The sequence below is a fragment of the Salmo trutta genome, chromosome 40, assembly GCF_901001165.1.
Source record: "Salmo trutta chromosome 40, fSalTru1.1, whole genome shotgun sequence".
NCBI lineage: Eukaryota > Metazoa > Chordata > Actinopteri > Salmoniformes > Salmonidae > Salmo > Salmo trutta.
Window position 1 is genome coordinate 19,963,407 of NC_042996.1, and position 19,039 is coordinate 19,982,445.

A 19,039-nucleotide genomic window follows, 5' to 3' on the forward strand; every position below is an offset into this window, starting at 1 on the left:
GATCTATGAATATTTCCTCATCTGCATATATAATAAGAACACAGTACTAAGTCAATGAGTAGAAGTGCTTTATGATCCTGTAAGGCAAGGAGTGTGGATGACTCATTTTAGGCCAAAGGGCTCCTATGACAAGGCATTGGAGGGAAGGAGAGTTCAACAACATATCTTCATGAACATAGCTTATCCTAATAGTACATTGACCTATGTCGATACAATTTATATATGCCAATGTTCCACTCTTTGGCCATTTTTATCTCTGAAACAAAAATGAAACATCTCACAGTTGATATGTAATACTGTACATCACACACACACAATGTCCATGTACCACTGTGATATTTCTGTAACTTACTTCAGTAAGACCAGGTATGACATACCCAGCTCCTATGGTTGAACTATGAATCCCTATGGTTAACATCAATTCTTTAAAGTCATAAGATTATATATGGCCTGTAAATGTGGATGCTAATTGATGAAAAAGCTTGTGAGTGACCAAAGAGAAACAAACAAACTGGGTCATGTGAGAAGCCACAAACACCATATTGTGCGTTAGCAAATCCAAGGCGACAGATTTCCTACAGTATCAAACCAGAAACCAAAAGCTTTTTTATACTTCACCAATATCGATCCTATGTCAAATTATGTTTCCATGATTGTTAAAAAATAATGACCATTGTGCATTAGGCTATGAAAGAAGGCAATAATATAAGTCAGAGTGTATATGTCATGAGAAATACAATACTGCAACACACAGATACTAAATCATAGTATGTATGGGTATTTGCTAGCACAAGAGGGTATTCGCTAGAAACTAGATCAAGGATGGCTATTTCTGCACATTGTCTTAAAGGGAGAAATAAGAATGAATCTGAACGAGAACAGAGAGTGGGCAGACATCTCAAGCGAGTCACAGCACCAGAGATGTAACTTTGTGAATCCACCGTTTCCTTAAAATTCCGCATTGAAGGGGTAGTCCTTGTGCTTCATGCTCCTGGGTGACAAAGAAAAACAAAACACCATTCAAAGAGACAGTACAGTTGTACACATGTTCAGAAATCAAATGAACACTAAGTATATTTGCATTCAAAGAAAAGTAGCACCATAATCAACTGTGGCGTATAGCAGGTCAGCCACCAGAGGGAGACTCGTCGAGGCCTGGTGACAGATGGAGTATACATCACGAGGCGATGGCCGGAGCCCAGAAGACTGTATCCCGGAGAGGGTCTAATGGGGGAGACCTATCCTTTTCTTTTTTGATTTATTATTTAAATAAACACCCTTGAAACCGAACAGGCGGTTCAGGAATCAACGCTGGAGGAACAGCGACTACAAAACGTCCGCCTCGTTGAGGAAATCAGGAAGCTGCAAGGAGGAGCGTCTCCTGAATCACATCCCAACCAGTTTTTAATCAAGCTAACGGAAGACGATGACATCGAAACACACCTCTGTACGTTTGAACGGACAGTGGAGATGCATCAGAACACTCAGGCCCTGCTGAGTGGGAGCCGGGCCGAGTCGGCGACCCGTGCGAGGAGTCGGAAGGACAGCCCCACTGCGGTGGACCCCGAACCGACAGTCGACAGGGCCAAAGGACAGCAAACCCCTGGAGAGACTGCTGGGGTAGGGCCGACCCGCCACCGACGACCCCAGGTCGATGGAGACCAAAGGAGGTGTTTTGAGTGTGGCGCCCGGGGACACATTACCTGGAATTGCCCGGCTCGAGAGGAGTCGATGCCATCAGCAAGCCCCGGAGGCGAGGTGGGTCACGCAGTGAACTACATCACCTCCTGTTGGGCACACCATGAATCAACTGCACCCATGGTCCCGGTGAAGGTTGACGTACACAACATGGAAGCTCTATTGGACTCCGGAAGTATGGTCCCCTTGTAACCACGAGCCTGCTGAACCAGGAGACTGATCGTGGTAGGGAGATGTCCATTTCCTGTGTTCACGGGGACACAAAGCGGTATCCAACCATATGGGCCAACATCGTGACGCCACAAGGGAGTTGCCAGATGATGGTGGGTGCAGTACCAGAGTTGCCGGTACCTCTCCTAGTGGGACGAGATTGTCCGCGGCTCTGTGGGGGCACGAGCTGCGGAAGAAGGTACGAGCCGGACGAAGACGAGAGCGAGGACAACCCATAGCCTGTGCGGCCCAGAAGCAAACGGTTGACCAACCTGTTTCGACGGGTCGGAGGGGGTGCCGGAATTAAATGATATGGTGGATTACAAATAAAAACATTTAATTAAGACCCATTGTGTATTACGGTCAAATAAGCCCAATAAAGTTTTGCTGTTTATTCGGGAAGTTGTTCAGTATGGTGACAATAAAAAGCACAAGAAGGTCTGTCCACTTTACTTTTCTCATCGCACTCTTGCGACTCGAGCGCCCGACACATTGGTGCGGCTGGCTTCTGGGTTAAGCGGGCGGGTGTTAAGAAGCGCGGTTTGGTGGGTCATGTTTCGGAGGATGCATGACTTGACCTTCGCCTCCTGAACTCGTTGGGGAGTACTAAACATTATGAACACCTTCCTCAGAACAGCCTCAATTCGTCGGGGATTGACTCTATAATGTGTCGAAAGCGTTCCACAGGGATGCTGGCCCATGTTGACTCGAATGTTTCCCACAGCTGTGTCAAGTTGCGAGAATGTCCTTTGAATGGTGGACCATTCTTGATAGACACGGGAAACTGTTGAGCGTGAAAAACCCAGCAGCATTGCAGTTCTTGACACAAGCCGGTGTGCCTGGCACCTACTACCATACCCCATTCAAAAGGCACTTAAATCTTTTGTCTTGTCCATTCACCCTCTGAATGGCAGACATACACAATCCATGTCTCAAGGCTTAAAAATCCTTCTTTATCCTGTCTCCTCCCCTTCATCTGTACTGGTTGAAGTGGATTTAACAACTGACATCAATAAGGAATGATAGCTTTCACCTGGTCAGAGCAGGTGTTCTTTATTTTTGTAATACACTGAGTGTACAAAACATTAAGAAAACTGGATGAAAAAATGCAGCAAATTATTTTAGAATTTTCAACATAAAAAACATGAGCTGGCGCACACCCAGAAAAAAGTACTTTGTTGGAAGTGCTGACTAACAGTGAATAAACAGGTAACTATCAAAATAAAGAGTCGCAGACTCCATATATAAACTCCCAGTAATTTATTGGGTATTTACCAACTTTTCTGCATCATGGTGCCTTTTTCAGGGTAATGTCATGAATACTTGAACCAGGTTATGTAGACAAACAGTGCAATTAGAGCAACCAATGACAATAGTGAGGGGTGTGTCATAATGATTAAGTTAATTAGAATGAATTAGTGAAACTGTTCAAAAAAAACAATAGTTTGGGGCATATTAAATATATTAGCCTATTGTTATCATATAGAATCATAGGTGTACGCTAATAAGCTGTAGAAAGAATATATCAATATATAATACTTGTTCATAAGAAAGGCCTGAGATCAAATTCAATATTCAGACCACTAGGGGTCAATGTTTTTAGATTGGATATCCAGTAAGCCTCCCTTTGTAGTAGTTGGATCTCAATGTTACCTCCTCTCGTTGGTAGAGCAACATGCTCAATGCCTGTGTATTTGAGGGAGGAGATTGGATGGTTAGCTTCAACAAAGTGAGCTGCTACTGGATTGTCAATGTTCTTACACCTGATTGAGCTGTGCTGTTCAGCTATGCGTTGTTTTAATTGTCTTTTTCGTTTGTCCTACGTAGGCTTTTCCACATGATCAGGTGATGAGATAGATTACTCCCTTGGTCTTGTATGAAATGATACCCTTAACAGGTATTTTCCGACATGTATGTGGGTGTCTGAAGAAGGGTGTTTTTATAGTGCTATTGCACTCAGGGGCGAAAATCTGATATCAACTTTGGAGGGGACAATTACATGAAATTTTCTCAAGAGCAATTCCTGAGGGGGACACCAAAAGTAGTGCTGTAACACATAGCCTACATTGTAATATAGTAAATGTATATTGAGGAACCAAAGAAATAAGGTGTTTGCCGTACTCCTAACTACCGGTACCCAAAACTACACAACTAATCACAACAGCAATACCATTGCCTTTAACAAATCTTAGTTCAGTCACCAGTTTAAGTTGAGAGTGGGGGTATCCATGGCATTTTCTAATTATGTTCCTATTTTACAAGTCAAAAAAATTGAGAACCTTTCATAATGTTGCCAAACAAAGACTCATCAAACTTACCTGAGACTCCCTGTCTCTGCCAGTCTGTCCCTGCATATCTGTCCCCAACTCTGCTGTCTGTGTGCCATCTGTTGCCTGCTCTGCCTAATGACATCATTGTGAAACATTTCCATTAGAATTTCATTTCTTTCTTATGAACATTTTATCAACTAGTCTTTGAGATATTAGGCTACTAGGGTTCTTACTATGCGTTTTGGTGTATTGAAAAATACTCTGATGTCCGTCTTTTATTTTTCTGCCATTTTTCTACCTGGCTGGCTGGCTGGCTACACACAGTGTGTAGGTTATTTACAGTAGGAGATGGGCTTCTATCATCTTCAATCATTCTATTTGGGCTTCGATCTAAAAGGTAGCTAGCAAATGTGAAATGGATTAAAATGACAAGAGTTGACAGCTGTATGAGTTCACCATTTACACAACATATGCTGCAACCTTTTGTAATTTTAATAGTTTGTTTCATATTGGCTGGCTTCCAACAATAGCTGAATTTGCAAAGCTAGCGAGCACCAATTCAGTTTCAGTGGTGTTTGCTATAATCTTTGCTACCCGGGTTAAATAAAGGTGAAATAAAATAAATAAATAAAAGTTCCCTTGCGACAATTTAACTTTTGCAACGAGACCATTAAATATATTTAAGACAATGGTAGAAGAGAGTGTAGTTCTGTTCAGTTTATCGCTAACCTTTATCACAGGGACTTTGAAGTACTAACTTACATCATCTGCATGCTGATCTTGGAATAAATTGACGATAGCAAAGATTCCATCTTTGACGACGCCACATAAATGGAATAGGTACTAGCTAGCTTAATAGTTAATATTTGCGCGCTAGCTCTGCATATTCAGCTAGTGTGTGTGCGCGATTGACTGGATTAACCTCACGTCAGTTACGTGCATTGAGTGCCTTTCAGACAGTAGATACGACCTCTGTTACCTAGCAAGATAAGGAACTGGCAGTGGATCAAACCATTGTGAGGCAAAGGGTGGGGGGGTCGCAATCTTTTGAAACTTAAAAACGCTCTATTAAGTGTCTATAATCAGCACAATTGCTTTCATTGCGTATTATTAATATTATTTAAATTACATAGTTATGTTTCAGTGATAGATTGGGGGGGGACAAATCATATTTTTCCCAGGATGGGGGGGTCGTGTGTCCCCCGTCCCCCCCGGGATTTCCGCCCCTGATTGCACTGTGCGCATGAGCCACATTTGTAGTTCCCATTTGGGATAGGTGTCAACAATGTCTGAGTGAGCTCAGGGGGCATGTCAGATCTCACCAAGCTACCTCCAATATTATGACCACGCTTACAGACCACCAGTGGGGGTTCCTTGAAGAGGTGTGCGATTTTTTTTTTGTCTGATTGCAGAATATGCCAGTGCTTTTTCAGGATTGCTTTCATTTTCTCCGAACCCTTGGTGTACTTAGTGCAAAAGATGGTTGCGTTGTTTTTCTTCTTTGGTTGAGTTTTTAGTAATTCCTCTCTTGGTTGAGATATTTTCATCATTGCAGTATCAAGAGTTTTGTCCTTGTAGCCTCTCATTTTGAATTTCTGTCTTTTTTTTAGCATTGCTGTCAAATTTGTCTGGTGGCCACAGATTTGTTTAACTCTGCATAACTGGCTATATGGTAGACCATTCTTGAGGGGAAGGGGATGCATACTATCCACACATAGCAAGGTATTGCAGTCTGTGGGTTTTGTGTATAAGTATGTGTGTAATGCATCATTCTCTTTGATGATCCATAGGTACAGGTAGTTTATTTCTCTCTCATCAGTCTGCATGGTGAATTTGAGGTATTCAGAGCTCTCGTATAGTAGAGTTTGGAATTCATTTAGTTCCTGCTGACTTCCTTCCCAGAGAACAAAGACATCATCTATGTATGTCTTCCATAGGAGTATTTTAGAAAGTAGGGGGTGTGTCTCTGTTTTGTACATGAGCGCTTCCTGAAATTGTCCCACATACAGGTTTGCATAGTTGAGGGGAAAAGGGGAGCCCATGGCTACACCCCGAATTTGAAGGAAAAAGTCTGACTCAAAGACAAAGTAGTTATTGGATAATACCAGTTCAGTAAGTTGTGAGATGCAATCATTGGATGTAGCAAGGGTAGAGTCTCTCTGCTGAAGGAAGTGTTGTAGCGCCTGCAAGCCTCCAGTGTGTGGTATGTTAGTGTACAAGCTCTCCACATCAAAAGTGGCCAGCAGGGTACCCTCTGGTATCCTTCCTAAGCCCTCTATCAATGAGATCATGTGACTAGTGTCTGACATAAGATGGGAGATTCTCAACCATTGGTTTAATGTGGTAATCCACAAATTTAGAAAATGTTGGATGTCACAGAGTCGATTGCTGCTACAATGGGTCTACCTGGAGGAGGAGACACTTGTTTGTGTAATTTAGCGACTGTATGGAAAGTTGGTATCTTGGGAAATTTCACACAAATTATTTTTTGGTGATTTGTCCTGATTCCAAACAGCTTTCCACTGTGGATGAGATATTATGGTGGAATTATAGGATAGGGACATAATGCAGTTTGCGATAGTCACCTTTAGATAGTTGACGGCAACATTCATTCACATAGTCATTTGTTTTGCATACAAATTCCTCTTTTGTAAAATTAGCATAAAAAATGTGACAAACGGACTTGTTGGAAAGGTGGCATCCTATGATGGTGCAACTTTGAAAGTCACTGAGCTCTTCAGTAAGGCCATTTTACTGCCAATGTTTGTCTATTGAGATTGCATGGCTATGTGCTCGATTTTATACACCTGTCAGCAACGGATGTGGCTGAAATAGCAGATTCCACTCATTTCAAGGGGTGTCCACATACACTACATATACCGAAGTATGTTCCTCTAACTCCACCTGCTAGTGAGTTTATACGACTGTTATATCCTACCATTCTCATAGATTGGATATTATCAGAAAACGTGGTTGTAATATTAATAATTTGGTTGTTATTCCATTGGTTACCTGGAAGCAGATGCCCCAGGAGCAGAGTGGCCCTCACTAAGTCATTATGGCGCTTTTAAATGTTAGCGCAATCACTAGTAAAACCTTTCTTGGGAATGACCTCATTACAGAGCGCAATGTTGATCGCATGTTTCTCACTGAAACATGGCTGTCTTCAGACTGTAGCGCCTCTCTTGCCGAAGCCTCCCCCCGGACTACAGCTTTTCATACTCTATAAAACAAAGGGAAAAGGGTGGGCATTTTACTAATGCACTCAGCTGTAAGAACATTTCATTTATCATGCTATACTGTTTAAATGTCAGCCCCCAGTGCTGGCTATACAGGGTTATAGCCAGCACTGGTGGCCACCAAAAAGCACTGCCCCACTATCTTTACTGATTTCTCTGAACTATTGTCTATTGTCCTTGAGGACTATGATAAAATCATTGTTTTGGGCGATTTTTAATATTCATGTTGACAAAGAGACTGACAACAAGGCCATTGAATTGATTCATCTTTTAGCTCTATGGACTTTATCCAATATGTTACTGGATCCATCCATAACTGCGGCCATACTCTAGACCTGGTTATTACCAAGTGGCTTTCTATTGACAAATCCTCTATGGTTGATTGTTGCTTTATCTGATTACCACTGTGTGCTTTTTACTACAGCAAAATGTAATACTGAATACATTATTAAGAAACAGTATCTTACCTCTGAACTTGCTACAGATTTTATTGAGTGTATTGTTGAAGTCGGGCTAAACTTTGAACATTGTTATATTAAATACATAATAGATCAGAAGCATAGAATATAAGGAGTGAAAGAGACTGGGTTTATGTCAGAAGTTAATGGTTTTCTGTGGAAAGACAGGTGGCTTTGGAATGTGTTGAGGGGGAGATCTTGGAAACTATCAAGGATACTCTGGGAGGAGAGGGGACACAGTCTTGTATCAATAACCATGACAGCCTTAAGTTGGGGAGGAGTGAGCAATTTGGGGTAGAGGTCAGGTTAGATGAAGTGAGGAAGAACAGATATCACTAAGGTTCTGTCTAGCAACAGAGATGCATTGGATGTTCAGTTGTGGAGGAGGAGACTCAGCCTATGAGAAAGGGTTAAATATCAGTGTTTGTGTGAAATGTATTTTTTGATCTGAATTACAGCTGTAACGACCCTTTGGGAAGAATTAAACTTGGTTAAGCTTCTCTAGTGTCTGCAAGTTATTTACTCTGAAAAATTAGAACCTAACAGTATGAACAATACACCATCACCTATTCTGCCTTCCTCTTGTGATGATTTGGTTGATAAGTTTAATAGCAAATTAAGGGCAACCATTGATGCATAGCTCCAGTAAGATGTAAAAAGGCCACATCCAAATGCAGAGGCCCTTGGATGAATGAGGTAACAAATAAACTAAAGAGAAGTTGCAGAAAGACAGAGCGGAAGTAGAGAAAGAAAGTTGCAAGTCCATTATGAGGGAGCAACTTGGCATATACAGTACCAGTCAAAAGTTTGGACACACCTAATTATTCAAGGGTCTTTCTTTATTTTTACTATTTTCGACATTGTAGAATAATAGAAGACATCAAAACTATGAAATAACACATATGGAATCTTGTAGTAACCAAAAAAGTATTAAACCAATATATTTAAGATTCTTCAAAGTAGCCACCCTTTGCCTTGATGACAGCTTTGCACACTCTTGGTATTCTCTCAACCAGCTTCATGAGGAATGCTTTTCCAAAAGTCTTGAAGGAGTTCCCACATATGCTGAGCACTTGTTGGCTGCTTTAACTTCACTCTGCGGTCCAACTCATCCCAAACCATCTCAATTGGGTTGAGGTCGTGTGATTGTGGAGGCCAGGTCATCTGATGCAGCCCTCCATCACTCTCCTTCTTGGTCAAATAGCCCTTACACAGCCTGGAGGTGTGTTGGGTCATTGTCTTGTTGAAAAACAAATGATAGTCCCACTAAGCGCCAACCAGATGGGATGGCGTATCGCTGCAGAATGCTGTGATAGCCATGCTGGTTAAGTGTGCCTTGAATTCTAAATAAATCACTGACAGTGTCACCAGCAAAGCACCATCACACCATCACACCTCCTCCTCATGCTTCACGGTGGGAACCACACATTCAGAGATCATCCGTTCACCTACTCTGTGTCTCAAAGACTCGGCGGTAGGAAACAAAAATCCAGACCAAAGGACATATTTTAACCAGTCAAATGTTCATGTTTCTTTGACAATTGATGGCCTGATAAATCCTAACCCCGCAAACCTACAGTATGTGAACTTTCCTCCACATCCAAATATGATGAGTTTGCAGCATATTTCAGAGATAAGATACCCAGCCTAATGTTGGTTATCAGTCAAGCAAGACCTGATAAGTTTGATAATATGTGCCCTAGCCTACCACAAAGGCACTATGGAGTTATTTTCCCTGGTTGACACAAACATTCTCAGGAAAGTGATATCACAACTTAAGCCTTCCACCTGCCTTGTCGAACCTGTTACCATCACCTTCTTCAAAACAGTTTTTAATTGCATATCTGAAGAAGTGCAAGCTATTGTTTATCAGTCCCTCTTCACAGGCTCTTTCTCCACTGCACTAAACTGTTATGATGACATTTTTCTTCAGAAGGGTTATCTAGATTCTTCAGCTCTTAGCAATTTTCAGCCAACCTTCCTTTCTTAAGCAAAATTCTGGAGGAATTGGTTTTCAAACAGCAAAATTATTTTTGAAAAATTCCAATCTGGTTTTTGTGCCCACCACAGCACAGAGACAGCCTTAGTGGTTAAAGTTAAAGTGGTAAATTATCTTAGAGCCAACACAGATGCCAAACAGCTCTCTTTCCTTGTACTCTGGGATTTAATGTCCCTGATGTCCTTCTGGACAGAGGAGGTGGCTTGGCCTATCCGGTCCAGTTCTAAATTGGTTTAGGACATATTTAACCAGTCGAGAGTTTGTCACCCTGGGTGAACATAACTCAGAGATTATAGATATCATATGTGGCGTTCCATGAGGTTCGATTTTGGGTCCGGTACTGTTCAGTTTATATAGGTTACCCCTTGACAGCGCTATCGGAAAGCAAAGCATTGATTTTCAACAACTTTACATTTCTGTGTCACCAGAGGATTCTATCTCCACAGATAGATTAGACTGTATTAGTGATTGAAATACTTGGATGACTCACAATTTCCTCAAGCTAAATCAAGACAAGACCAAGGTCCTTATTATTGGAGCCAAAGCACTGAGATAATCTGTCCATACATTTTAATTCATAGGCAATAAAGATAAAACACCAGGTAAAAAATCTAGGTGTCACTTTAGATTCTGAACTCAATTTCAAATGCTTTTTACCATGAGGAACATTGCCAAGGTGCTCCTGTTTCTACCTCAGGCTGAAACAGGGAGACTCATCCATGCTTTCATTGCAAGCAGGCTTGACTACTGTAATGCTCTCCTGTCTGGTCTACCCAAGAAAGCCATTGGTCAACTGCAAAACAGACAGAATGCTGCAGCATGGGTACTGACCAAGACCAGACAGAGATCACACATTACACCAGTTTTAAAGTCTCTGCACTGGCTGCCTGTGAGTTTTAGAAATAATTGTAAGATTCTTCTTTTGGTTTTTAAATCAATCCATGATTGTGCACCCCAATACATGTCAGACATCCTTTTAAGTTATGTACCCATTAGGTCCCTCAAGTCCTCTGACACTGGCCTTTTAACTATCCCAAAGCCTAGGACCAAGAGTCATGGAGAGACAGCCTTTAGTTATTATGCCCCCAGCCTCTGGAATAGCCTGCCAGAGAACCTGCGGGGCACATAACAGTGGGCATATGGAAAATAAATCTTAAAAACACACCTTTTTAGCTTTGCTTTTCCTCAGGGTGCTTTTATTAGCCTTGCAGTTTTTATTGATATTATTACATTTTTTATCCTCTTATGTTATGTAGTAAATGTTTCAGTTTTAATTTCTGGTTTTTTTATTTGTTTTTTCCTGTGAAGCGTACTGCGTTGTATTCATGTCTGAAATGTGCTATATAAATAAAGCTTGATTTGATTCTGATCTTTTTCCGCTAATTGGGTCTTTGGACCAATCAGATCCACTCTTTTGCCAATAATTGGGCAAAAGATCAGAATCGGGCTGCCTGTGTAAATGCAGCTAAAGGTGAGCTGTAGTTTTAGCACCTGATACTGCCAATCTGGTTTTTTAAAGACTAAAGAAATTGTGAGCTGCAAGGTGACATCTGTGTGCATTTACTATGTGCTGGACAAAAACTCTGTCTTGCCTAATACTTACTAAAACGACACACTGTGTAGTTAACGTACACATACTATTTACAACATACTGTTTAGTAAATATGTGCTACAACTGGTTCTAGGACCACTAATTAAAGCTACATCTGCATTTTGGAGTCCTAGCACAATGCCAGAGACCCACAATGTCTTCTTTAGTCTTTAAATGTTCTGAGAGATGAGGAAACAAAAGTTTAATAACAAGAGAGGTAGTATCTGCTAGGCTGCATTTCCATGTGGTTGAAACCAAGTTAGTAAACCAGTAGGGTTTGTGGGGCTCATGATGAGGATGCTTAAAGCCACGGTTTTCACGAATGAAGGAAGCAAAGTGATGGCATGTTGAAGTTGGCAGTGCATCCCATGATATTTTCACATGCAAAGAGCACTTGATTTCCGTGATACATCTGTAGATCTTAAGTAATGACTCAGTGGCAGAATGAGAGTTCATCAGAGCGGCCAGCACACAGGCTCTTTCAACATAATGGCAAAATCAGTACTCTGGTGTGTGCCCACATCCACACACAATACTTCTTTCCAAGAGAGGCACCTTGTGCAGATAAATGAAACACAAGAAATCCATGCAAGGTGGAAAGGGTTCAAACCTTTCATCTTCTGAAGTCTGGACATTGACTGTAGGCCTATAACCTCTCACATGTAGCCAAATATATTTAAAGGTCCTGAGCCAAGTCATTATGATGCCCATGTAAAATAGCCTTTTGAGTGACTAAAATACCTATAATATTTTTTCCGGGTACTTTTTTCTCATGTCAAACTACCAGGGACTCTGAAAAGGCAGACTGAGTGGGTGGGGAGCTCACCTTGACTGACGGTTCATTGAAAACGTCTATTTCAAGCAACATGGACACAGTGAGCTGTGTTGCAGTGAGATTATCTCAAATCAACTTAAGAAATTAACTCAAGCAACATTGGAATTGCATGCCACATCATGGATTCACAAATTATTTTTTTATCCAACTGTTTGGTTATTGTAACAGCATCAATATAGACACAATTCTGGCTGTATAATTTAGCTAGCTAACCCAAATGTAATTGTTCGCACTGTTTATCAAGCTAGCTAGCTTGTTCCTCTTGAACAATTTCAGTTTAAACTTTACAGGGTGAGGACATGGTACTTGTCATTAAATATATACAATACCTTCAGAAAGTATTCATACCCCTTGACTTATTCCACATTTTGTTGTGTTACAGTCTGAATTAAAAATTGATTCAATTAATGTTTTTCTTACCCATTTACACACACAATACCCCATAATGACAAAGTGAAAACATGTTTCCAATTTATTGAAAATGAAATACATAAATATCTAATTGACATATGTATTCACACCCCTGAGTCAATACATCTTAGAATAACCTTTGGTAGTGATATCAGTTGTGAGTCTTTCTGGGTAAGTCTCTTTCTGGGAAAGTCTAAGAGCTTTACACACCTGGATTGTACAATATTTGCACATGATTATTTTTCAAATTCTTCAAGTTCTGTTAAGTTGGTTGTTTATCATTGCTAAGTCCGGTACAGGTCCGGAACGATGCACCCATTTTATTTAGTTTTCCTAACCCAACCTCAACGGTCACAATCTGGCAACACTTTACTAATTGATTTCAATGTGAAACGTTTGATGTCTTTGATATTGATTTCTAATGATAACCATTATAATGTCCTTTTCATCAATTTATTCCTATTTATTTTGAATGAAAATGTTTTTAATACACTACTAACTGGTTCCAGTGAGAAATACTTGATGTCTGATCACTTCCACAATACTGCGTTATTTACATTTTGACAGATGTTTGGAGTGAGTAATTTCTACTTATTGAAAATGTTTCTGGTTGAGGTCTTTAATTCAAAACTATAACAATTACACCACTTCACACACACACACACACATTTGAATGTGTGTTTAAATCAATAAATGTTTTATTTTAGTATTTGAGTCAGTAGATTACCTTGGCGAAGTATTTGCCAAACAGTATGCTTTTACAGAATCACTAATAACTACTGCAATACTTTAGGTATGTGCGTTTGAAAATGTTTTTGTGTTAAAACTATTATAATGTCACCTATGATGAGAATTATGGTAGGACAATGTTATGGTCTGGATGTAAACGTATCACAAAACTTAAATATGTTCAAATCCATTTTAATTTTAATCTGAATTCATTGCTCAACATACAATAATTAGAACACCTCACCATATTTTACTGTTCAATCTCAGCTTTTCATCCTTTGTACATTTACACTTTTCTCAAGTTCTCAAGTCCTCTAGACAGGCTCTTCAGGGCCGTCACTAGTTACCACAACCAAGCTATAACTCCCTCCCATTTCTACAATTTCTCTTCTTAAAATGTGATTTTAAACCAAACCTTAACCACACTGCTAACCTTATGCCCAACCCTAACCTAGATAGCTTGTGGGTTCAAGTCTAGTAAACTAGCTATGCTTTCGAGGCTTGTGATGTAGATCTGTTGCCTTTAATCTATTGTATGCTAGTGACACTCTCTCCCTCTACATAAACCCCATAACCCTCCTCACATGTTGGGGACATTTAGTTTAGTTTATTAATTCAACCATTTAAAAAAACAAGCACACATAAAACTTGAAAAAGCCATACAAATCATCGAGGATAACATTCAATACAATCTGGGACTTATTTCCATCGTGGTCCTCTTGAGACAAGATAGCTAGACAAGATCGAACACAGTTAAACAAGGTATGGCAGTGAAATAATAAAACCAAAAAACATCTCTCACCTTTGCAGTTACATCATAGGGGTTATTCATATAGGCACAGAAGGCGTCAAACATATTTTTACTTTATTTTTAAAGCTGCCCAGAGAGGACGTTTTTTTTATGGGCAGAGGCAACTCATTCCATTCTGAGGCTCCAGTATACAAGAAAGTAACATTCCCAGCATTACTCCTGAACCTGATCTGGTGCTGTGATTGTGTGCATCCCTAACAAGAGGAAAGTAATCACTTAGATATCTGGGCGCAGACAATAAATACTCCTGTAAACCAAATTTAGTCTAATCTGGGACACCCTAGCCTCAACAGGCAGCCAGTTTAGTTCCTGAAAGCAGCTCCTGCCTATGTGAGTACGTGGACTCACCTTCAATACTACCCTGACCAGCTTATTCTGGGCTATCTGGAGCTTCCCCTTCATAAGTTTAGATAAGCCCCCAAACCAGGAAGTACTAGCGTAGTCAAAATGGCATTCATGGAGTCCTTATCAAGCAGCTTGGACTTTCTAGCCAAAAACGTAGTCCTGGCATTAACCTTCCCTAGCACCTTATTGGCCATGCTCACACCTCCCAAGCTTCCATCAAGGATACATCCCAAGTAGCTAACAGAGGTTTTAGTAGTCAGCACCTCACCCCCTAACTCCACTCTGATTTCAGACGACCTACTAAATTTAGGTCTGGATCCAAAAATAATTGCTTCTGTTTTCCCTAAGTGCAGAGATAGCTTATTATCTCCAAGCCATTTGCTAATGTTAGTAAGCTCTGTGCTAAGTATGCTATCCAAGATATAGTTCTACTTTTGTGAGACACCAGAAGTGTAGAGTCTTCCACATAAAGAAAAAGACAGCAAGATCAAGCATCTTTCATATCTTTAATATACAATAAAGCGTAATTGTTAATTCTAGTCATCTTGCATGGATGGCATTGATCATTGTTGAACTGAACTCATGGAATCAACAATAGGCAGTTAACTGTTTCTTCCTTTGGCAGCTACCGGTGTGTTCATGTTCAAATAATTGACAGTCTTCTCATTTGGCATATATCCTGAGAGTTTTAATGAACTATGATGATGACCAAGATTAAGCATAATTACAATTACAATTACAGCCTCGACTCTTCTTGAGTATGACACTACAAGTTTGGCACACCTGTATTTGGGGAGTTTCTCCTATTCTTCTCTGCAGATCCTCTCAAGCTCTGTCAGGTTGGATGGGGAGTGTCACTGCACAGCTCTTTTCAGGTCTCTCCACAGACATCCCCCGACACCAGCAAACAAGATTATACCACAAGATATTTGACAGTTTACTGAGCTAGATCTTGACCTATTGAATAGGCTATGGAGGAGCTGGTGGATGCTGGACTGGTCAAGGCTATCGGTGTCTCCAACTTTAACAAAGACCAGATTGAATCCATCCTGAACAAGCCAGGCCTCAAGTATAAACCTGCCAACATCCAGGTACTGTAGTCTGTGGTGATCAAGACAGACAAAACAAGTCAATACAGTTTGTATCAAGGCATTATTACCCCCATCTCTGTATTCCCAACACCTCATCTTTGTATTTGTCCAGATTGAATGCCACCCCTATCTGACTCAGGAGAAGTTGATCAACTACTGTCACTCTAAGGGCATCTCTGTGACAGCCTACAGCCCCCTGGGTTCCCCAGACAGACCATGGTGAGATAGATCACACTTTTACAGTCACTTTGGATCAAATAGAAGGTTCAAGAATGAAATACACTCAACCTGTACACTGAAATGATCGAAAACATGCATTGTGTTTAATTGGTTATTGACAACGTTTCAATGAGTGCGTGCAGTGTCGGACCCTATTCTTTCCCTAGATTTTTTGTTCAGGCCCCACCCACCACAAACAATGACTTGTGTTTGACTTCACGTCAACATAAAATAAATGACATTTTCAACAGGGCGAAACCTGGTGAGCCGTCCCTGCTTGAGGACCCAAAGATAAAGGCCATCGCTGATAAGCACAATAAGACCACAGCACAGGTATGAGAGAACAACACTTTCCCCTAATTCTGCCTTTAGTGACATACTGTAGCAAGATTTGATCCTATATTTTAAGCCTTGATTAGCCTATGTATGAAATTGGATATTGGTCCCTTGTGTAGAATTGAAAGAAAAACACCTAGGGATTAGAATGGGGACATTCAATTGTGAAGGTTTTGGATGCTGTTTTCCAAGACAAGTCTCTTCTAACATAAGAATCATTGTTTTGAAACCATGTCATCAGGACGTGGGTCCAACACTCACATGGTAACAGTTACATTCTTTGGCTGGGTAAAAGGAGTCTTGGTCTAAGGCCAGCCAAGGGACCAATCCCTGTTCTTATCTCCACAGGTCCTTATCCGCTTTCAAATCCAGAGAAATGTGATCGTCATTCCCAAGTCGGCAACGCCCTCCCGGATCAAGGAAAATTTCCAGGTATTTTTTGACAATTACAATTGTGACTGGAAGCGATTCAATAAAATATATATTTTTTTTACTTCAAATACATTTTTTCACTTCATTGAACTTTGGCAGTGTCTTTTCTATTCAAATATAACTGCCTAGATAGAGATGTGGAAACCACTGTCAGTGCATTCTAAGGGCGTGCTTACGCAGAATCCTGAAGGAGTTGGTCCCCCAGAGGTTAAATCCCTGCCTCCCAACCTAGAGGTTCTAGGTTCAAATCTCCTCTCTTGTCTGTTTCAATGTCAAATATACGAAGAGCAGTATTCTAACTGTGGAAGAGCTGTTGGCTCTGGTAAGAATCTTACCTCTGATGTACAGAGTTGTAGGTTCGATCCCAGGCTCAGCTCCTGAATGTAGTTGCGTTTACTCTGGGATAGTTGGAAGGCTCTCAGAACTCATGGTGGTAAATACTTGGTGTCCCCTCATGGAAAGAGTGGGCACTTTGTTTAAATATAGGCACATCTTCATTTAAAACTTAGTTCCCACTTTTTCCAGGAGTGGTTTAGCCCGTCCGCTTGTCACGCTCTTCCAGCCAATGCCAGTCCCCCCCGGGCATCAAATGTGTGGCAGCCACTCCCTGAAGTTGTCTTGACTCACTGACCAGCAGAGTCCTCAGTAGCCAACCATGCTCAAGAGCCAGCACAAGAGTTCAAACTTACAACCTTGTGCTTTGGGGGAAAGATCCTTACACCAGAGCCACAGACCCCTTCACACGTGTTACCCTTCTCTTTGTATACAGTGTACAAAACATTAGGAACACCTCTCTTATTGAGTTGCACCCCCCCTCAGAACAGCCTCAATTCGTTGGAGCATGAACTCCACAAGGTGTTCGAAAGCGTTCCACAGGCACGCTAGCCCATGTTGACTCCAATGCTTCCCACAGTCGTGTCAAGTTGGCTGGGTGTATTTTGGGTGGTGGACCATGTTGACTCCAATGCTTCCCACAGTCGTGACATGTTGGCTGGATGTATTTGGGGTGGTGGACCATTCTTGATACACACGGAAACTGTTGAGCGTGAAAAACCCAGCAGTGTTGCAGTTCTTGACATACTCAAACCAGAGCGTCTGGCCCCTGTTACTATACCCTGTTCAAAGGCACTTAAATATTGTCTTGCCCATTCACCCCTTTGAATGGGCAAGACAAAGTGACATCAATAAGGGATGACCTGGTCAGTCTGTCATGGAAAGAGCAGGTGTTCGTAATGTTTTGTACGCTCAGTGTATATGATATTGAGAGTCGTACACAAACAGGCGAGAGTAGTTTTGAACCTACATGCAAGGCAGGGATTTAACTTGGGAGCCATTGACACCTTTACCTTTTCTTTTTGTATATTTCACATTGAGAGTTGCACGCAAAAAAAAGAGATTGTGGGATTTGAACCCACAATCTCTTGGTTTCAAGGCAGGAATGTAACTCCCGAGCCACTGTTTCCTTCACACTCCTAAATTGTTATTTTGTGGCCTATAAACAGGTGTCTGACTTCAAGTTAAGTCCCGCAGACATAAAAGTCATCCTGGGTTTCAACAGGAAATGGAGAGGATTCACTATGGAATGGTGAGTCCACAGAGTTCCAGAGTGTCTAGATGCTGTCTTCAACCCCACTATCCTCTTTACCTGTTCTTCCCTGACGTACCCTCCTCCTCACTGCAGGGGCAACAAGCACAAAGACTTCCCTCTGCATGCAGAGTACTGAAACCTCAGAGTGGAACTGGAGCTAAAGACAGAGAAAGGACACTGACCTGACACCCACATTCCTATACTGTAGTGCGGTCTTCCGGTCTGTGAAAAACACTGGGGACATACAGCGAGAAGTCCAGTAGTTGTATATAGATTCAACCACTACTTTGACATTGTTCTTGAGATACAGAAAGTTCAGGAGGCGAACAGAACGTCCACTGATAATGTCAGTGTGTAATGTAATACAGTTGAAGTCGGAAGTTTACATACACCTTAGCCAAATACATTTCAACTCAGTTTTTCACAATTCCTGACATGTAATCCTAGTAAAAAATCCCTGTCTTTGGTAAGTTAGGATCACCACTTTATTTTAAGAATGTGAAATGTCAGAATAATAGTAGAGAGAATGATTTATTTAAGCTTTTATTTATTTCATTTTTAAATTATTTTATTCATTTCCCAGTGGGTCAGAAATGTACATACACTCAATTAGTATTCGGTAGCATTGCCTTTAAATTGTTTAACTTGGGTCAAACGTTCGGGGTAGCCTTCCACAAGCTTCCACAGTAGTTGGGTGAATTTGCCCATTCCTTCCGAGCTGTTTAACTGAATCAGGTTTGTACTTCCACAGTGAATTGTGCCATTTGTGTTCCTCCT

At 41.0% G+C, this 19,039-nt stretch overlaps 2 protein-coding genes across 2 annotated transcripts in view; one reads left to right on the forward strand and one right to left on the reverse strand.

Moving 5' to 3' along the window:
* Positions 1-925: 925 nt before the first annotated feature.
* The window catches only part of LOC115180542 (aldo-keto reductase family 1 member B1-like), a 42,262-nt gene continuing 24,148 nt past the window's right edge, over positions 926-19,039 (reverse strand). The window contains exon 5 of the mRNA XM_029742706.1: positions 926-991. Within this exon, the coding sequence (XP_029598566.1) occupies positions 949-991 (43 nt within the window). The 3' untranslated portion in view covers positions 926-948. The remainder of the gene's footprint in view (positions 992-19,039) is intronic.
* On the forward strand, positions 15,568-18,467 carry LOC115180540 (aldo-keto reductase family 1 member B1-like). Its single transcript, XM_029742704.1, has 6 exons — positions 15,568-15,687; positions 15,800-15,906; positions 16,158-16,239; positions 16,591-16,674; positions 18,177-18,259; positions 18,356-18,467. Exons 1-6 carry the CDS (start codon positions 15,568-15,570, stop codon positions 18,396-18,398), a joined length of 519 nt encoding a protein of 172 aa, XP_029598564.1. The 3' UTR covers positions 18,399-18,467.

Excerpts from the sequence above, each read along its gene's own strand:
- LOC115180540 (XM_029742704.1), top strand. The coding sequence starts at position 15,568 with ATGGAGGAGCTGGTGGATGCTGGACTGGTCAAGGCTATCGGTGTCTCC. Across the intron at positions 15,907-16,157 it reads GGTTCCCCAGACAGACCATG|GGCGAAACCTGGTGAGCCGT; the intron begins GTGAGATAGATC and ends CATTTTCAACAG. Across the intron at positions 16,240-16,590 it reads ACAATAAGACCACAGCACAG|GTCCTTATCCGCTTTCAAAT; the intron begins GTATGAGAGAAC and ends TTATCTCCACAG.